Here is a 19,549-nt window from a genome sequence, read left to right as displayed (position 1 = left end):
TGAATAACTTGAAAAGTATACATGCAATTTTTATGATTTAAAGTTCCTAAAGTACTTACCTGCAATACCTTTCAAATGAGCTATTACATGTAGAATTTGAACCTGTGGTTCTTAAAATAAACTAAGAAAAAGATATTTTTCTATATAAAAACCTATTGGCTGGATTTGTCTCTGAGTGTGTGTACCTCATTTATTGTCTGTGTGTATGTACAACAAATGCTTAACACTACTCCTTGGATAAGCCTACTGCTCGACCACACTACCACAAAATAGAGCATTAGTATTATCTATTTTTACCACTATTTTACCTCTAAGGGGAACCCTTGGACTCTGTGCATGCTATTCCTTACTTTGAAATAGCACATACAGAGCCAACTTCCTACATTGGTGGATCAGCGGTGGGGTACAAGACTTTGCATTTGCTGGACTACTCAGCCAATACCTGATCACACGACAAATTCCAAAATTGTCATTAGAAATTGATTTTTGCAATTTGAAAAGTTTTCTAAATTCTTAAAAGACCTGCTAGGGCCTTGTGTTAGATCCTGTTTAGCATTTCTTTTAGAGTTTAAAAGTTTGTAAAAGTTTGAATTAGATTCTAGAACCAGTTTTAGATTCTTAAAAAGTATTCCAACTTTTAGAAGCAAAATGTCTAGCACAGATGTGACTGTGGTGGAACTCGACACCACACCTTACCTCCATCTTAAGATGAGGGAGCTAAGGTCACTCTGTAAAATGAAGAAAATAACAATGGGCCCCAAACCTACCAAAATACAGCTCCAGGAGCTTTTGGCAGAGTTTGAAAAGGCCAACCCCTCTGAGGGTGGCAACTCAGAGGAAGAGGATAGTGACTTGGAGGACAATTCCCCCCTACCAGTCCTATCTAGGGAGAACAGGGTCCCTCAAACCCTGACTCCTAAAATAATAGTCAGAGATGCTGGTTCCCTCACAGGAGAGACCAACACCTCTGAAATCACTGAGGATAACCCCAGTGAAGAGGACATCCAGTTAGCCAGGATGGCCAAAAGGTTGGCTTTGGAAAGACAGATCCTAGCCATAGAGAGGGAAAGACAAGAGATGGGCCTAGGACCCATCAATGGTGGCAGCAACATAAATAGGGTCAGAGATTCTCCTGACATGTTGAAAATCCCTAAAGGGATTGTAACTAAATATGAAGATGGTGATGACATCACCAAATGGTTCACAGCTTTTGAGAGGGCTTGTGTAACCAGAAAAGTGAACAGATCTCACTGGGGTGCTCTCCTTTGGGAAATGTTCACAGGAAAGTGTAGGGATAGACTCCTCACACTCTCTGGACAAGATGCAGAATCCTATGACCTCATGAAGGGTACCCTGATTGAGGGCTTTGGATTCTCCACTGAGGAGTACAGGATTAGGTTCAGGGGGGCTCAAAAATCCTCGAGCCAGACCTGGGTTGACTTTGTTGACTACTCAGTGAAAACACTAGATGGTTGGATTCAAGGCAGTGGTGTAAGTAATTATGATGGGCTGTACAATTTATTTGTGAAAGAACACCTGTTAAGTAATTGTTTCAATGATAAACTGCATCAGCATCTGGTAGACCTAGGACCAATTTCTCCCCAAGAATTGGGAAAGAAGGCGGACCATTGGGTCAAGACAAGGGTGTCCAAGACTTCAACAGGGGGTGACCAAAAGAAAGGGGTCACAAAGACTCCCCAGGGGAAGGGTGATGAGACAACCAAAACTAAAAATAGTAAAGAGTCTTCTACAAGCCCCCAAAAACCTGCACAGGAGGGTGGGCCCAGAGCCTCTTCACAAAACAATGGGTACAAGGGTAAAAACTTTGATCCCAAAAAGGCCTGGTGTCATAGCTGTAAACAGCATGGACACCAAACTGGAGACAAGGCCTGTCCCAAGAAAGGTTCCACTCCAAACTCCCATCCAGGTAACACTGGTATGGCTAGTCTCCAAGTGGGATCAACAGTGTGCCCAGAGCAAATCAGGGTTCACACTGAAGCTACTCTAGTTTCTGAGGGTGGGGTGGATTTAGCCACACTAGCTGTCTGGCCGCCTAACATGCAAAAATACAGACAGCAACTCTTAATTAATGGGACTAGAATAGAGGGCCTGAGGGATACAGGTGCCAGTGTCACCATGGTGACAGAGAAACTGGTTTCCCCTGGCCAATACCTGACTGGAAAAACTTACACAGTCACCAACGCTGACAATCAGAGAAAAGTACATCCCATGGCAATGGTTACTTTAGAATGGGGAGGGGTCAATGGCCTGAAACAGGTGGTGGTCTCCTCAAATATCCCAGTGGACTGTCTGCTTGGAAATGACCTGGAGTCCTCAGCATGGGCTGAGGTAGAGCTAAAAACCCATGCAGCAATGCTGGGTATCCCTGAACTGGTGTGTGTGAAAACAAGAGCACAATGCAAGGCACAGGGTGAAAAAGTAGAGCTGGAGTCTGGAAAAATGGCCCAGCCTACCAAGAGAACAGGAAAGTCAGTTGGGAAACCAACTGCAACACAGCAAAAGAAAGGGAACCTCTCTTCTCAGGAAGAAGTTCTGCCCTCTGAGGGAACTGAGCCTTTGGAGCTTGAACCTTATCAGGTTGAGCTCTTAGGCCCAGGGGGACCCTCAAGGGAAGAGCTGTGTAAGGGACAAGAAACCTGTCCCTCTCTTGAAGGCCTTAGGCAGCAAGCTGCTGAAGAGTCCAAAGGCAAGAAAAATGGAACACATAGGGTCTATTGGGAAGATGGGCTCCTGTACACTGAGGCCAGAGACCCCAAACCTGGTGCCACTAGGAGAGTGGTAGTGCCTCAGCTGTTCAGAGAGTTCATCCTAACATTGGCCCATGACATTCCCCTTGCTGGACATTTGGGACAAACCAAGACGTGGGAGAGGTTAGTCAACCACTTCTACTGGCCCAATATGTCCAACATGGTTAAGGAGTTTTGCCTCTCCTGCCCCACCTGTCAAGCCAGTGGTAAGACAGGTGGGCATCCAAAGGCCCCCCTCATTCCACTTCCAGTGGTGGGGGTGCCCTTTGAAAGAGTGGGTGTGGACATAGTTGGTCCACTGGAACCTCCCACAGCCTCAGGAAATATGTATATCCTGGTAGTAGTGGATCATGCTACCAGGTATCCTGAAGCTATTCCCCTTAGGTCGACTACTGCCCCTGCAGTAGCCAAGGCCCTCATTGGTATCTTTACCAGAGTGGGTTTCCCTAAGGAGGTGGTGTCTGACAGAGGTACCAACTTCATGTCAGCATACCTAAAGCACATGTGGAATGAGTGTGGAGTGACTTATAAATTCACTACACCTTACCATCCACAAACTAATGGCTTAGTTGAGAGATTCAACAAGACATTAAAGGGCATGATCATGGGGCTCCCAGAAAAACTCAAAAGGAGATGGGATGTCCTCCTGCCATGTCTGCTTTTCGCTTACAGGGAGGTACCACAGAAGGGAGTAGGGTTCTCACCCTTTGAACTTCTGTTTGGTCATCCTGTAAGGGGACCACTTGCCCTTGTTAAAGAAGGCTGGGAGAGACCTCTCCATGAGCCTAAACAGGACATAGTGGACTATGTACTTGGCCTTCGCTCTAGAATGGCAGAGTACATGGAAAAGGCAACCAAAAACCTTGAGGCCAGCCAACAACTCCAGAAGTTTTGGTATGACCAAAAGGCTGCACTGGTTGAGTTCCAACCAGGGCAGAAAGTCTGGGTTCTGGAGCCTGTGGCTCCCAGGGCACTCAAGGACAAATGGAGTGGCCCTTACCCAGTACTAGAAAGGAAGAGTCAGGTCACCTACCTGGTGGACCTGGGCACAAGCAGGAGCCCCAAGAGGGTGATCCATGTGAACCGCCTTAAGCTCTTCCATGACAGAGCTGATGTGAATCTGTTGATGGTAACAGATGAGGATCAGGAGGCAGAGAGTGAACCTCTCCCTGATCTTCTGTCATCAGACCCAAAAGATGGCACAGTAGATGGAGTGATCTACTCAGACACCCTCTCTGGCCAACAGCAGGCTGATTGTAGGAGAGTCCTACAACAGTTTCCTGAGCTTTTCTCCCTAACCCCTGGTCAGACACACCTGTGTACCCATGATGTGGACACAGGAGACAGCATGCCTGTCAAGAACAAAATCTTCAGACAGTCTGACCATGTTAAGGAAAGCATCAAGGTGGAAGTCCACAAGATGCTGGAATTGGGAGTGATTGAGCGCTCTGACAGCCCCTGGGCTAGCCCAGTGGTCTTAGTGCCCAAACCTCACACCAAAGATGGAAAGAAAGAGATGAGGTTTTGTGTGGACTACAGAGGGCTCAACTCTGTCACCAAGACAGATGCCCATCCAATTCCAAGAGCTGATGAGCTCATTGATAAGTTAGGTGCTGCCAAATTTCTAAGTACCTTTGACTTGACAGCAGGGTACTGGCAAATAAAAATGGCACCTGGAGCAAAAGAAAAGACAGCATTCTCCACCCCTGATGGGCATTATCAGTTTACTGTTATGCCCTTTGGTTTAAAGAATGCCCCTGCCACCTTCCAAAGGTTGGTGAATCAAGTCCTTGCTGGCTTGGAGTCCTTTAGCACAGCTTATCTTGATGATATTGCTGTCTTTAGCTCCACCTGGCAGGATCACCTGGTCCACCTGAAGAAGGTTTTGAAGGCTCTGCAATCTGCAGGCCTCTCTATCAAGGCATCCAAATGCCAGATAGGGCAGGGAACTGTGGTTTACTTGGGCCACCTTGTAGGTGGAGGCCAAGTTCAGCCACTCCAACCCAAGATCCAGACCATTCTGGACTGGGTAGCTCCAAAAACCCAGACTCAAGTCAGGGCATTCCTTGGCTTGACTGGGTATTACAGGAGGTTTGTGAAGGGATATGGATCCATTGTGACAGCCCTCACTGAACTCACCTCCAAGAAAATGCCCAAGAAAGTAAACTGGACTGTGGAATGCCAACAGGCCTTTGACACCCTGAAACAGGCAATGTGCTCAGCACCAGTTCTCAAAGCTCCAGATTATTCTAAGCAGTTCATTGTGCAGACTGATGCCTCTGAACATGGGATAGGGGCAGTTTTGTCCCAAACAAATGATGATGGCCTTGACCAGCCTGTTGCTTTCATTAGCAGGAGGTTACTCCCCAGGGAGCAGCGTTGGAGTGCCATTGAGAGGGAGGCCTTTGCTGTGGTTTGGTCCCTGAAGAAGCTGAGACCATACCTCTTTGGGACTCACTTCCTAGTTCAAACTGACCACAGACCTCTCAAATGGCTGATGCAAATGAAAGGTGAAAATCCTAAACTGTTGAGGTGGTCCATCTCCCTACAGGGAATGGACTTTATAGTGGAACACAGACCTGGGACTGCCCATGCCAATGCAGATGGCCTTTCCAGGTTCTTCCACTTAGAAAATGAAGACTCTCTTGGGAAAGGTTAGTCTCATCCTCTTTCGTTTGGGGGGGGGTTGTGTAAGGAAATGCCTCCTTGGCATGGTTGCCCCCTGACTTTTTGCCTTTGCTGATGCTATGTTTACAATTGAAAGTGTGCTGAGGCCTGCTAACCAGGCCCCAGCACCAGTGTTCTTTCCCTAACCTGTACTTTTGTATCCACAATTGGCAGACCCTGGCATCCAGATAAGTCCCTTGTAACTGGTACTTCTAGTACCAAGGGCCCTGATGCCAAGGAAGGTCTCTAAGGGCTGCAGCATGTCTTATGCCACCCTGGAGACCTCTCACTCAGCACAGACACACTGCTTACCAGCTTGTGTGTGCTAGTGAGAACAAAACGAGTAAGTCGACATGGCACTCCCCTCAGGGTGCCATGCCAGCCTCTCACTGCCTATGCAGTATAGGTAAGACACCCCTCTAGCAGGCCTTACAGCCCTAAGGCAGGGTGCACTATACCATAGGTGAGGGTACCAGTGCATGAGCATGGTACCCCTACAGTGTCTAAACAAAACCTTAGACATTGTAAGTGCAGGGTAGCCATAAGAGTATATGGTCTGGGAGTCTGTCAAACACGAACTCCACAGCACCATAATGGCTACACTGAAAACTGGGAAGTTTGGTATCAAACTTCTCAGCACAATAAATGCACACTGATGCCAGTGTACATTTTATTGTAAAATACACCACAGAGGGCACCTTAGAGGTGCCCCCTGAAACCTATCCGACTATCTGTGTAGGCTGACTGGTTCCAGCAGCCTGCCACACTAGAGACATGTTGCTGGCCCCATGGGGAGAGTGCCTTTGTCACTCTGAGGCCAGTAACAAAGCCTGCACTGGGTGGAGATGCTAACACCTCCCCCAGGCAGGAGCTGTAACACCTGGCGGTGAGCCTCAAAGGCTCACCCCTTTGTCACAGCCCAGCAGGGCACTCCAGCTTAGTGGAGTTGCCCGCCCCCTCCGGCCACAGCCCCCACTTTTGGCGGCAAGGCTGGAGGGAACAAAGAAAGCAACAAGGAGGAGTCACTGGCCAGTCAGGACAGCCCCTAAGGTGTCCTGAGCTGAGGTGACTCTGACTTTTAGAAATCCTCCATCTTGCAGATGGAGGATTCCCCCAATAGGGTTAGGATTGTGACCCCCTCCCCTTGGGAGGAGGCACAAAGAGGGTGTACCCACCCTCAGGGCTAGTAGCCATTGGCTACTAACCCCCCAGACCTAAACACGCCCTTAAATTTAGTATTTAAGGGCTACCCTGAACCCTAGAAAATTAGATTCCTGCAACTACAAGAAGAAGGACTGCCTAGCTGAAAAACCCCTGCAGAGGAAGACCAGAAGACGACAACTGCCTTGGCTCCAGAAACTCACCGGCCTGTCTCCTGCCTTCCAAAGATCCTGCTCCAGCGACGCCTTCCAAAGGGACCAGCGACCTCGACATCCTCTGAGGACTGCCCCTGCTTCGAAAAGACAAGAAACTCCCGAGGACAGCGGACCTGCTCCAAGAAAAGCTGCAACTTTGTTTCCAGCAGCTTTAAAGAACCCTGCAAGCTCCCCGCAAGAAGCGTGAGACTTGCAACACTGCACCCGGCGACCCCGACTCGGCTGGTGGCGATCCAACACCTCAGGAGGGACCCCAGGACTACTCTAAGACTGTGAGTACAAAAACCTGTCCCCCCTGAGCCCCCACAGCGCCGCCTGCAGAGGGAATCCCGAGGCTTCCCCTGACCGCGACTCTTTGAATCCTAAGTCCCGACACCTGGGAGAGACCCTGCACCCGCAGCCCCCAGGACCGGAAGGACCGGACTTTCACTGGAGGAGTGACCCCCAGGAGTCCCTCTCCCTTGACCAAGTGGAGGTTTCCCCGAGGAACCCCCCCCTTGCCTGCCTGCAGCACTGAAGAGATCCCTAGATCTCCCATTGACTTCCATTACAAACCCGACGCTTGTTTCTACACTGCACCCGGCCGCCCCCGCGCTGCTGAGGGTGAAATTTCTGTGTGGGCTTGTGTCCCCCCCGGTGCCCTACAAAACCCCCCTGGTCTGCCCTCCGAAGACGCGGGTACTTACCTGCAAGCAGACCGGAACCGGGGCACCCCCTTCTCTCCATTCTAGCCTATGTGTTTTGGGCACCACTTTGAACTCTGCACCTGACCGGCCCTGAGCTGCTGGTGTGGTGACTTTGGGGTTGCTCTGAACCCCCAACGGTGGGCTACCTTGGACCAAGAACTGAACCCTGTAAGTGTCTTACTTACCTGGTAAAACTAACAAATACTTACCTCCCCTAGGAACTGTGAAAATTGCACTAAGTGTCCACTTTTAAAACAGCTATTTGTGAATAACTTGAAAAGTATACATGCAATTTTTATGATTTAAAGTTCCTAAAGTACTTACCTGCAATACCTTTCAAATGAGCTATTACATGTAGAATTTGAACCTGTGGTTCTTAAAATAAACTAAGAAAAAGATATTTTTCTATATAAAAACCTATTGGCTGGATTTGTCTCTGAGTGTGTGTACCTCATTTATTGTCTGTGTGTATGTACAACAAATGCTTAACACTACTCCTTGGATAAGCCTACTGCTCGACCACACTACCACAAAATAGAGCATTAGTATTATCTATTTTTACCACTATTTTACCTCTAAGGGGAACCCTTGGACTCTGTGCATGCTATTCCTTACTTTGAAATAGCACATACAGAGCCAACTTCCTACACCAGTTTTCAGTGTAGCCATTATGGTGCTGTGGAGTTCGTGTAGAACAGACTCCCAGACCATATACTCTTAAGGCTACCCTGCACTTACAATGTCTAAGGTCTTGTTTAGACACTGTAGGGGCACAGTGCTCATGCACTGGTACCCTCACCTATGGTATAGTGCACCCTGCCTCAGGGCTGTAAGGCCTGCTAGAGGGGTGTCTTACCTATACTGCATAGGCAGTGAGAGGCTGGCATGGCACCCTGAGGGGAGTGCCATGTCGACTTACTCATTTTGTTCTCACTAGCACACACAAGCTGGTAAGCAGTGTGTCTGTGCTGGGTGAGGGGTCTCTAGGGTGGCATAATACATGCTGCAGCCCTTGGAGACCTTCCTTGGCATCAGGGCCCTTGGTACCAGAGGTACCAGTTACAAGGGACTTATCTGGATGCCAGGGTGTGCCAATTGTGGAATCAAAAGTACAGGTTAGGGAAAGAACACTGGTGCTGGGGCCTGGTTAGCAGGCCTCAGCACCCTTTCAATTCAAAACATAGCATCAGCAAAGGCAAAAAGTCAGGGGGTAACCATGCCAAGGAGGCATTTCCTTACACTCAGCTTCTGAGGGTCTCAGGACCCTGTGGGCACAGTCAACTTTTCAGGCTCGGATTGTGGGTCTCGGGTGCAGAGGTGTGTTGAGTGCACTTGGGACGCAGAGGTTAGAGACTCCTCTGTTGCTTGATACTGTAGAAAAGGGTCAAAACAGGACAGCTAGAACACTCATCATGGGTCTCATTGTCCCTGAAGTCCCTCAACATGTGGGTTGGTTTTCCTCTGTGTCGGCGTCCGTACTGAACACAACAAGCCTTGGCTGCTGCAACTGCACCGGTACCCGGGGGCTCCTGGAGGGGTCAGCTTCTCGAAACGCGCTGGGGGGATGGTGCTGACCTCCTAGAGCCTAGGTGTTCCCTTCCTAGTAGTTTGCTTCCGCAGTGTACCCGATGGTCAGCAACATGGTGGACTGGACACCTGCTTGCGGTGCCTGCGAATGCAGGTAATTAGCTCCTCTACTCCAAAGGAGATTGTTGGATCTGGCTCTTTTTGCAGGTTTATCCCCAAACGTTTTGCGTTCTTCCGCCAATTTTGTCTGACCTGCTTTTGTTGGCTTTAGGAATCTGTGTACTTTACCAATGCTAACCAGTGCTAAAGTGCATATGCTCTCTGTCTAAATCGTATTGGTGATTGGTTTCTCCATGTTTGGCGCATCTGATTTACTACTAAGTCCCTAGTAAAGTGCACTATGCGTGCCCAGGCCTGTAAATCAAATGCTACTAGTGGGCCTGCAGCACTGATTGTGCCACTCACATGAGAAGCACCGCAAACATGTCTCAGGCCTGCCCTTGCAATGTCTGTATGTGCAGTTTTAAACTGCCATTTCGACCTAACAGGTGCACCCATTTTTGCCAGGTGCACAAAGCTGGCTCTGTATATACTATATCAAAATGAGATTTAGTGTGCACAGAGTCCAGGAGTTCCCCAGAGGCTTGACAGAGGCAAAAATAGACAATACTAATGCAGTTAGGCTTATCAGAGGGTAGTGTTAAGCATTTGTTTGTTAAACACACACTCAATGACTTAACGCCAGACCAATAGGATTTTATATTGAAAAATATGCTTTAATTTATTTCTGGAACCACAAGATTCAGTTTGCAAGTAAGTACATAAGATAAAATCTACTTGGCATACATATGGTCAGGACTTTGAATAGAATCGACAATGTGTACAGTTTTTCTTGAAATGGCAAAAAGCTATTTTAACGGCCGACACAGTGCTTTTTTCAACAGTTCCTGGGGGAAGAAAAGATAGTACAGTTTTGCAGGTAGGCAAACAACTTACAGTTCTTGTCTCTGGGGTCATTGGGGGTTCAAGTTAACCCCAAACACCCACCACCAGCAACACGGGGCCAGTCGGTTGCAGAGATCAAAGAGGAACCAAATTAATGTGGGCTCCTATGGAGACAGGAGGCAATCGGAACTTGGTCTGCCCACAGGTAAGAAGTACCTGTGGTTTTGGAGGGCAGACTGAGGGGGGCATTCAAGAGCAGCACTGGAGGGGCCCCAAGTAGGCACCAAACACACATTCTCAGCGGCACTAGGGCGGCAGGGTGCAGAGTTCAAACGGGGCATTGGGTCTTCAATGCAACTCTATGAGGGGACCCTGGGGGTCACTCTGAGGCTGCAGACGAGGTCCAGGGGGCTTCTCTGGCAAACCACCAGCTGGAGAGGGAGGAGGGCCACCTGCTGGTCGGTTTCTTCAAGGCCTGGGGGCTGCGGGTGCAGTGGTTCCTCAGGGTCGGTTATCTTCGTCCGGAGCTCGTGGTCAGTGGGGGGTCCTTGGGATTCTCTCTGCAGGTGTCATCGTGGAGGGGTCAACCCAGGGTGGACACTTGCTCACAATCGCCTGGGGATCCTCTCTGGCTGGGTGGGCCATCTGGACATGGGCCGTGGGCGTCGGGTGCACAGGGGTCAGGACTCACGCATCTGGAGTGAGGTGGGAGTCCTTGGTTGTAGGTTTCTTCAGACAGAGCCACTGTCCTCTGGAGTTCTTGGCTGTTTTGGGTGCAGGGAGGTTCTCTGGATTGAGCAGAGGTCGCTGGGCCCAATGGCGCATCACTGGTATTTTTGCAGGTTCTCTGAAGCAGGGGACAGGCCGGTAGGGCTGGGACCAAGGCAGTTGTGGTCTTCCTTCTTCTCTGCTGGGGTTTTCAGCTTAGCAGTCCTTCTTGTAGGTCACCAGGAATCTGGCGAGCTGGGTTCAGGGAGGTCCTTAAATCCTAGATTTAGGGGCATGTTAGGGTCAGGGGGCAGTAGCCAATGGCTACTGTCCCGGAGGGTGGCTACTCATCAGCACACACAAGCTGCAAGGCAGTGTGCATGGGCTGGGTGAGGGGTCCCCTAGGGTGGCCTAATACATGCTGCAGCCCTTAGAGACCTTCCCTGGCCACAAGGCCCTTGGTTCATTGTTACCTTTTACAAGGGACTTATCTGTGTGCAGGGTTGTGCCAATTGTGGAAACAAAGGTAGTTTGAGGCAAAGAACGCTGGTGCTGGGGCCTGGTTAGCAGGGTCACAGCACACTTTCAATCAAAGCTGGCATCAACACGAGGCAAAAGGTGTGTGGGGAAGGGGGGGGGAGGATGGAGTTACCGTAGAACAGTGGGACTTTCGTACACCAGGCCATAACCTTCCCTTTTACTACATGTAAGTCACCCCTAAAGTAGGAGGCCCAAGACAGCCCCATGGGCAGGGTGCAGTGTATGTAAATGGTAGGACATGTACTGGTGTGCTTTACATGTCCTGATAGTGAAATACAGCTAAATTTGGTTTTCATTATTGGACGGCCTATCTTTCAAATAGGGTAACATGGGAATTGCCTTGAAATATATTTTAAGTGTAATTTCCCATTAGGAACAGATAGAGATATGGAGTTTGGGAATGTCTGAATTCACAATTTAAAAATACATCTTTTGGTGAAGTTGTTTTTTGAATTGTAAGTTTGAAAATGCTACTTTTAGAAAGTGGGCGTTTTCTTGCTTAACCATTCTGTGCCTCTGTCTGTCTGCTGAATACACTTCTGGGTCAAGATGACAGTTGAGCTGTTTGTGTTTTCACTCGAGACAGTCACACAAAGGGAGCTGAGGTGTGACCTGCATATCCTGATGGCCCATCACCAGGCTGATGGGTCTTCCTAAGCTAGGGTGGTGGGAGGAGCTTATACTTGCCCCTCAAAAGGGCTGTGCCCGGCCTCACACAAAACAGTCACAAACCTCCTGGAGTGTGTCTAGGGCCAGGGCAGAAAAAAGGCTGGGTCTTGTGCACTAAAAAGACTTCTCTTTGAAGTTTGCCTACTTCAAAGACAGAAAGAAGTATAAGTACTGGAACTCTGACACCACTCAATTAGAATCCTGCTGGACTGTGGACATTCTGCCAGGAATAAAATCTGGATGCTATAGTAGGGACTGCCCGTCTGCCCGTTACTGTGCTGGCTTGCTGTTTCTGTCCTGGGAGTGAAAGGACTGAACCTGGCTTTCTACATCCTGCTTCCAAAGGTTCTCCAAGGGCAAGGGCTTCAGCTGAATTTGGCTCCTGTTAAGAAGTCACACAGAAATTAAAGACTTCACCTGCCAGAGCCTGGGCTCTCAGGCTGAGAGTCTTGACTTGCGAAGTGGTGTCAAACTGTGTGTGTGTGTTGTGAGTTCTGGTCCTACAAGTAAGAAACTAGTATATCGCAGGCACCAACTGCAATGACGACTGGCTGCGTGGATCCTCTCTGGTCCAGAACTGTGTGGATCCTGCATCACAGGTGGTGGTCTGGAGTGGTCCCCTTGGTCCTCTCTTCCAGCTGTCCAACTTGGGAGACAGTAAGCCCTTGCCTCTCCTTGCAGGACAGCACTCCTGTGCACTGCGACTCTTGCAGCTACCAAGGCTTGTTGGCCCTTCTTCCAAGAGATCTTCAGGCTTTGTGTAGCCCCGGCTTCCAGCACTCTTCTCTGCAATGCACAGTTTCCTGCCTGCTGCTCCAGTGACGTGGGACTCCTCTCAAGGAGTGTGCTAAGTGGTCTCACTGAGACTCTTGTGCCTGCTGCCTGTGAGTTGCCTCTGGGGGCTGTATCCTCAACTTCTGCCTCTCATCACTGCTGAGGGTCACCTGGGACTACCCTCTGTGGGTTGAGTCCCCCTAGACCTTCCTGGTCCCAACAGCTCTGCAACACTTCATCTGTGACTCTTGTCTTTGTCAAGGCTTGTTGGTGGTTCCTCCACACCACTGACTGACTGCAACTCTTCTTCTGACATGTGACATTAACAGCATCACACCCGGAACTCTTCTCCTGCTCCTGGCTGCAAAGCAGACTCCTGGTCTTCACCGTCGACCTGGTCCTGCATTTCCAGATGAGTGGGTAGTGGCTCCTGACCCAACCAGACACTCCAACTCGAACTGGACTTGGTCCCCTTCATTTGCAAGTCCTCTTCTGTCAGGATCCATCTTCTGTTTCTTTCAGTTTTGCATGGGTCTTGCACAGTCATTTTACAAAGTTTACCTGTGGGTTTGGGGAAAACCAGGTACTTATCTCTTCTCTCCTGGTAGCTGAGGGGCGCCCTGGTACTTTTTGTGGCTCCTAGTTCCTCCAGCTCCCCTCTACAGATTCCACTTCCTTGGGAGGGGAACTGCCTTTCGCATTCCACTTACTTAGTATATGGTTTTGTCACCCCCTACGGTTTCCATTATTTTCTGTTATTTCACAGTTGCTATTGCTTTCTATGCCCATTCCTGACTTCTAATGCGCACATAATAGTATGTTTACTCACCTGCTAGTAGAGTATTGCCTGTACAGTATTTTAGTATTTATGTTCCAAAAAAAATGGTACCTTTATTTTTGTACAACTGAGTGTTTTCTTTCATGTGTGTAAGTGCTATGTGACTACAAGTGGTACTGCATGAGCTTTGCATGTCTCCTAGATAAGCCTTGGCTGCTCAATCACAGCTACCTCTAGAGAGCCCTGGCTTCTAGACACTGCCTACAACACACTAATAGGCGATACCTGGGCCTGGTATAAGGTGATAACACACTAGGTGCTAACTACACACCAGGCAAGCTTCCTACACCACCCAAATCACCCCCAATAAATAAAAGGGAACCATGAGGTGTCAGATCTCTTGCAGGAGAGGCAGGTGAATGAGGAGGGGCGGAGAAGAAGCAGTGAGTGGAGGTGGTGGAGAAGGTGAATCAAGAGGAAGAGGGGGAAAAGGAGAATGCTTGAGAGAAGTGGTGGTAGCAGTCTTGTCTTTAGTGACCTTCTTTGGCAGTGTTGAATTGTCCAACGTGTCTTGGAAGGAGAGTTTTCTCTTGAATGGGACGAGGGGGAAGCAATAATGCACCCTGTACCCTCCTGGATATGGAGGTGGCATTGTCAAGCGTCCATAGTCTCCAAAATAGGCTCAACTGGTGATGACGTAGCTTAAAACTGGCTGGGGTTTTTGTGCTCCAAAGGAGTTGGGTCCCTTGTTTTTTGTTCCAATGGTTTTGGTCTGTGTCCTTTTGTCGGCACTGAATTGAGTGGAAGCTGGCCAGCATGAAGCTGAAGTACTTGGTGCCGAAGCCTGGATTGAGGTGGCTGGGACCATGGAGGTCGATACCGAATATGGTGTTGTGGCACTGGCTATCTTCAAAGCCAAGCCGGAGAGCGCGGCAGCAGAAGCAGTTTTTTAGATTCAGTCATGGCCTGGTGGCAGTGGCGGTCTGGTGACCTCTTTAGGGGGCCTTTTAGCAGTTTTAGGGTGGGAAGAGGGGCCACGGTGCTCACGAGTTGTGCTGTCACCTCGTGGCTTTCGATACCCGACTGGACATCAGGGTCGGAGTCCTAGATGGAGAAGGCCTCCTCTTGTTCCGGCTCCTGCTGGGCATGCTCCTCCCCAAAGATGTCCAGAGTGTTGTGCGCAATCTCCAACCAACAAGGTCTTCGTTCCCAATGGGTCTTCTTCGCTCAGAAGAATTAGCAAACGTCGCAGGTACCTTCCTGATGATCGGGGGAGAGGCACAAATTTCACACCAGAAGTTGGTTGTTGTGGTGGAATTTCAAATGGCACCTAGGACAGAAACTAAACGGTGTCTGTGCATCAGCTCAGCATATTCTTCCGTGCGAGGTGGTGAGGTAGGCCCGAAACGGAGGGCTCGTGGACAAGTGGAGACGAACACAATACAGTGAATAAAGGGAAGATGGAAGTAAAGTTTTGAATAGGAGTGAGTCGAAAGATGAAGCGAAGACACACACGTCTGAACCCGGTGGATAGAAAACAATCTGACAAAGGAGTCGATGTCCATGCGCAGTATTCACAGAAAAGGAGGAGTCACTCGATCCTGCGTCTCGAAAATGCTTCTTGTAGAAAAACAATTTGCAACACTCCGAACCCAACACTAGATGGCAAGAATATGCAAAGCATGTGTATCTACAGCCACACATGCCATTGAATGTTATGTTTTAACGCTTTCCTTTCTAGAGATGTTGGGTACTTAGCACTTAAATGTAAGAGTGCGAGTCAAAGATCAGCTTCTTTGCTTTCAGCCTTCTTAGGCTTGTTTGGCCATGTTTAACATCCATGTTCCTCCAACTACTTGCCATATCATAGAAGACATATAGCCTTGTTGGAACAGATTAAACAGGTTACAGATATACTACACCTTCGAGCCCAGCATTCCATTTTAGTTTTCAGGAAGGCCTGGCAGTTGCAATTTGATGCCAGGATGCTCCTTTCTTTGAATGCACATTCACACACTTTTTATTTTTTATTTTTTTAAATTCCTCAAAAAATGTTTGTCTGCCATCCTGGAACTGTTAAAAAAAAAAAAAAAAGTGTGTCAGCCTTTTCATGGTGCATGCAAAGGTCTCCTTCATCTAACTGGGAATTGTCGTAGTGTCATGATGGATATGGCACATATAAATCAGTGTGCTTTTTTTGTGGATGCTGATTGGCAATAGCCATTTTCTTTTCTTTTTGCTAACACGGAATAGCATTCGCAAAAAGGACCGAACAGCCAAAAGGTAAGATAGACCAATGTTGCCAATGTTTACTTTATTATTCTTTGTAAGGAACAAACTGCATATTTAACGACCTAATCTTCAGTGTAAGACGTCAGGAAGCAAGAGAGCACATATGACACAAAGTGGAGGAGTAGCTGCTCACTTCCCAACTGTAAGGTTGCGTTCCTATACATAAAACAAACCCGGGTGTCATGAGTGGCATCAGAACCACCTACAAAATTACACTGGGGTGCTCTTCTAATGTTCCTCCCATCACAGCTTATATAACCACGGGGAATTCACTTGCCACAATCAAGCGGCCCCAGTCCCACGCACTGACCTCTCCTTGTTAGCCTTGTCATCTGGTGACTTTATGGTGCTCGCCACTGGTTGCGGAGGGAGTTTGGAAGTGCTGAAAGAGTTTGTTACTGTAGAGTCTATAGACATTAGCTGCTGATTGCTCTGAGAGGACAGCATGGAGCTGGCAAGGGACCCAGATATTGGGATGCTGTTGAAGAAGGCTGTGGAAAAGTCACTGGAACAAAGACAAACAAACAAAATCGTTTTTTTTTTTTTTAGCTGTTTTGGTTAAAATAATTGTCTAAGAACAACAAGTCTGACTAAAGCCTCAGACCCCCAGTTGTAGAGACAGCAAATCCTCCCCCGACCTGGACATCAACAAGTATTACAGTAACATCTAGCAACCACGTCTAATTCTATCACTTCCTCCTACTTGCTGCACCTGGGTGGTGAGAGATAGTGTTATTCTGGCATGCCCCCCTCATTTCTGTGGGTGTTGCCCTCAGTTTCTGTGATGTTCTTTAACTGCGTCCTCTTTCAGTGAGATAGTGGAGATCTTAGTTTGACTTCTCTTTGGTTCCTGTGGATGATGAGATGGTTGCCCACAGTTTCTGTGATGTTCTTTAACTGCGTCCTCTTTCAGTGAGATAGTGGAGATCTTAGTTTGACTTCTCTTTGGTTCCTGTGGATGATGAGATGGTTGCACGCAGTTTCTGTGATGTTCTTTAACTGCGTCCTCTTTCGGTGAGATAGTGGAGATCTTATTTTGACTTCTCTTTGATTCCTGTGGATGATGAGATGGTTGCACGCAGTTTCTGTGATGTTCTTTAACTGCGTCCTCTTTCGGTGAGATAGTGGAGATCTTATTTTGACTTCTCTTTGGTTCCTGTGGATGATGAGATGGTTGCACGCAGTTTCTGTGATGTTCTTTAACTGCGTCCTCTTTCGGTGAGATAGTGGAGATCTTAGTTTGACTTCTCTTTGGTTCCTGTGGATGATGAGATGGTTGCACGCAGTTTCTGTGATGTTCTTTAACTGCGTCCTCTTTCGGTGAGATAGTGGAGATCTTAGTTTGACTTCTCTTTGGTTCCTGTGGATGATGAGATGGTTGCCCTTAGTTTCTGTGATGTTCTTTAACTGCGTCCTCTTTCGGTGAGATAGTGGAGATCTTAGTTTGACTTCTCTTTGGTTCCTGTGGATGATGAGATGGTTGCCCACAGTTTCTGTGATGTTCTTTAACTGCGTCCTCTTTCAGTGAGATAGTGGGGATCTTAGTTTGACTTCTCTTTGGTTCCTGTGGATGATGAGATGGTTGCCCGCAGTTTCTGTGATGTTCTTTAACTGCGTCCTCTTTCAGTGAGATAGTGGAGATCTTAGTTTGACTTCTCTTTGATTCCTGTGGATGATGAGATGGTTGCCCGCAGTTTCTGTGATGTTCTTTAACTGCGTCCTCTTTCAGTGAGATAGTGGGGATCTTATTTTGACTTCTCTTTGGTTCCTGTGGATGATGAGATGGTTGCCCGCAGTTTCTGTGATGTTCTTTAACTGCGTCCTCTTTCAGTGAGATAGTGGGGATCTTATTTTGACTTCTCTTTGGTTCCTGTGGATGATGAGATGGTTGCACGCAGTTTCTGTGATGTTCTTTAACTGCGTCCTCTTTCAGTGAGATAGTGGGGATCTTATTTTGACTTCTCTTTGGTTCCTGTGGATGATGAGATGGTTGCACGCAGTTTCTGTGATGTTCTTTAACTGCGTCCTCTTTCGGTGAGATAGTGGAGATCTTAGTTTGACTTCTCTTTGGTTCCTGTGGATGATGAGATGGTTGCACGCAGTTTCTGTGATGTTCTTTAACTGCGTCCTCTTTCGGTGAGATAGTGGAGATCTTAGTTTGACTTCTCTTTGGTTCCTGTGGATGATGAGATGGTTGCACGCAGTTTCTGTGATGTTCTTTAACTGCGTCCTCTTTCGGTGAGATAGTGGAGATCTTAGTTTGACTTCTCTTTGGTTCCTGTGGATGATGAGATGGTTGCACGCAGTTTCTGTGATGTTCTTTAACTGCGTCCTCTTTCGGTGAGATAGTGGAGATCTTAGTTTGACTTCTCTTTGGTTCCTGTGGATGATGAGATGGTTGCCCACAGTTTCTGTGATGTTCTTTAACTGCGTCCTCTTTCGGTGAGATAGTGGAGATCTTAGTTTGACTTCTCTTTGATTCCTGTGGATGACGAGATGGTTGCCCACAGTTTCTGTGATGTTCTTTAACTGCGTCCTCTTTCAGTGAGATAGTGGAGATCTTAGTTTGACTTCTCTTTGGTTCCTGTGGATGATGAGATGGTTGCCCACAGTTTCTGTGATGTTCTTTAACTGCGTCCTCTTTCAGTGAGATAGTGGAGATCTTAGTTTGACTTCTCTTTGGTTCCTGTGGATGATGAGATGGTTGCCCTCAGTTTCTGTGATGTTCTTTAACTGCGTTCTCTTTCAGTGAGATAGTGGGGATCTTAGTTTGACTTCTCTTTGGTTCCTGTGGATGATGAGATGGTTGCCCTCAGTTTCTGTGATGTTCTTTAACTGCGTCCTCTTTCAGTGAGACAGTGGAGATCTTAGTTTGACTTCTCTTTGGTTCCTGTGGATGATGAGATGGTTGCCCTCAGTTTCTGTGATGTTCTTTAACTGCGTCCTCTTTCAGTGAGGCAGTGGAGATCTTATTTTGACTTCTCTTTGATTCGTGTGGATGATGAGATGGTTGCCCGCAGTTTCAGTGATGTTCTTTAACTGCGTCCTCTTTCAGTGAGGCAGTGGAGATCTTATTTTGACTTCTCTTTGATTCCTGTGGATGATGAGATGGTTGCCCGCAGTTTCTGTGATGTTCTTTAACTGCGCCCTCTTTCAGTGAGGCAGTGGGATCTTAGTTGGACTTCTCTTTGGTTCCTGTGGATGATGAGATGGTTGCACGCAGTTTCTGTGATGTTCTTTAACTGCGTCCTCTTTCAGTGAGATAGTGGGGATCTTAGTTTGACTTCTCTTTGGTTCCTGTGGATGATGGGATGGTTGCACGCAGTTTCTGTGATGTTCTTTAACTGCGTCCTCTTTCAGTGAGATAGTGGGGATCTTAGTTTGACTTCTCTTTGGTTCCTGTGGATGATGAGATGGTTGCACGCAGTTTCTGTGATGTTCTTTAACTGTGTCCTCTTTCAGTGAGATAGTGGAGATCTTAGTTTGACTTCTCTTTGATTCCTGTGGATGATGAGATGGTTGCACGCAGTTTCTGTGATGTTCTTTAACTGCGTCCTCTTTCAGTGAGATAGTGGAGATCTTAGTTTGACTTCTCTTTGATTCCTGTGGATGATGAGATGGTTACACGCAGTTTCTGTGATGTTCTTTAACTGTGTTCTCTTTCAGTGAGACAGTGGAGATCTTAGTTTGACTTCTCTTTGGTTCCTGTGGATGATGAGATGGTTGCACGCAGTTTCTGTGATGTTCTTTAACTGCGTCCTCTTTCAGTGAGACAGTGGAGATCTTATTTTGACTTCTCTTTGATTCGTGTGGATGATG

At 47.8% G+C, this 19,549-nt stretch overlaps 1 protein-coding gene across 4 annotated transcripts in view; it reads right to left on the bottom strand.

Annotated features, from left to right (window-relative positions):
* The window catches only part of HIRA (histone cell cycle regulator), a 391,587-nt gene that overhangs the window by 235,198 nt on the left and 136,840 nt on the right, over window positions 1-19,549 (bottom strand). For 2 of the 4 annotated variants that reach the window (XM_069215322.1, XM_069215324.1), the window contains exon 14: window positions 16,041-16,235. The exons of the other annotated variants lie outside the window; for them this stretch is intronic. In XM_069215322.1, coding sequence (XP_069071423.1) covers window positions 16,041-16,235 — 195 coding nt within the window. The remainder of the gene's footprint in view (window positions 1-16,040; window positions 16,236-19,549) is intronic. 4 annotated transcript variants of the gene reach the window in all.

Source organism: Pleurodeles waltl, chromosome 11, assembly GCF_031143425.1.
Source record: "Pleurodeles waltl isolate 20211129_DDA chromosome 11, aPleWal1.hap1.20221129, whole genome shotgun sequence".
Lineage (NCBI taxonomy): Eukaryota > Metazoa > Chordata > Amphibia > Caudata > Salamandridae > Pleurodeles > Pleurodeles waltl.
This window is presented reverse-complemented; position numbering and strand designations above follow the sequence as displayed.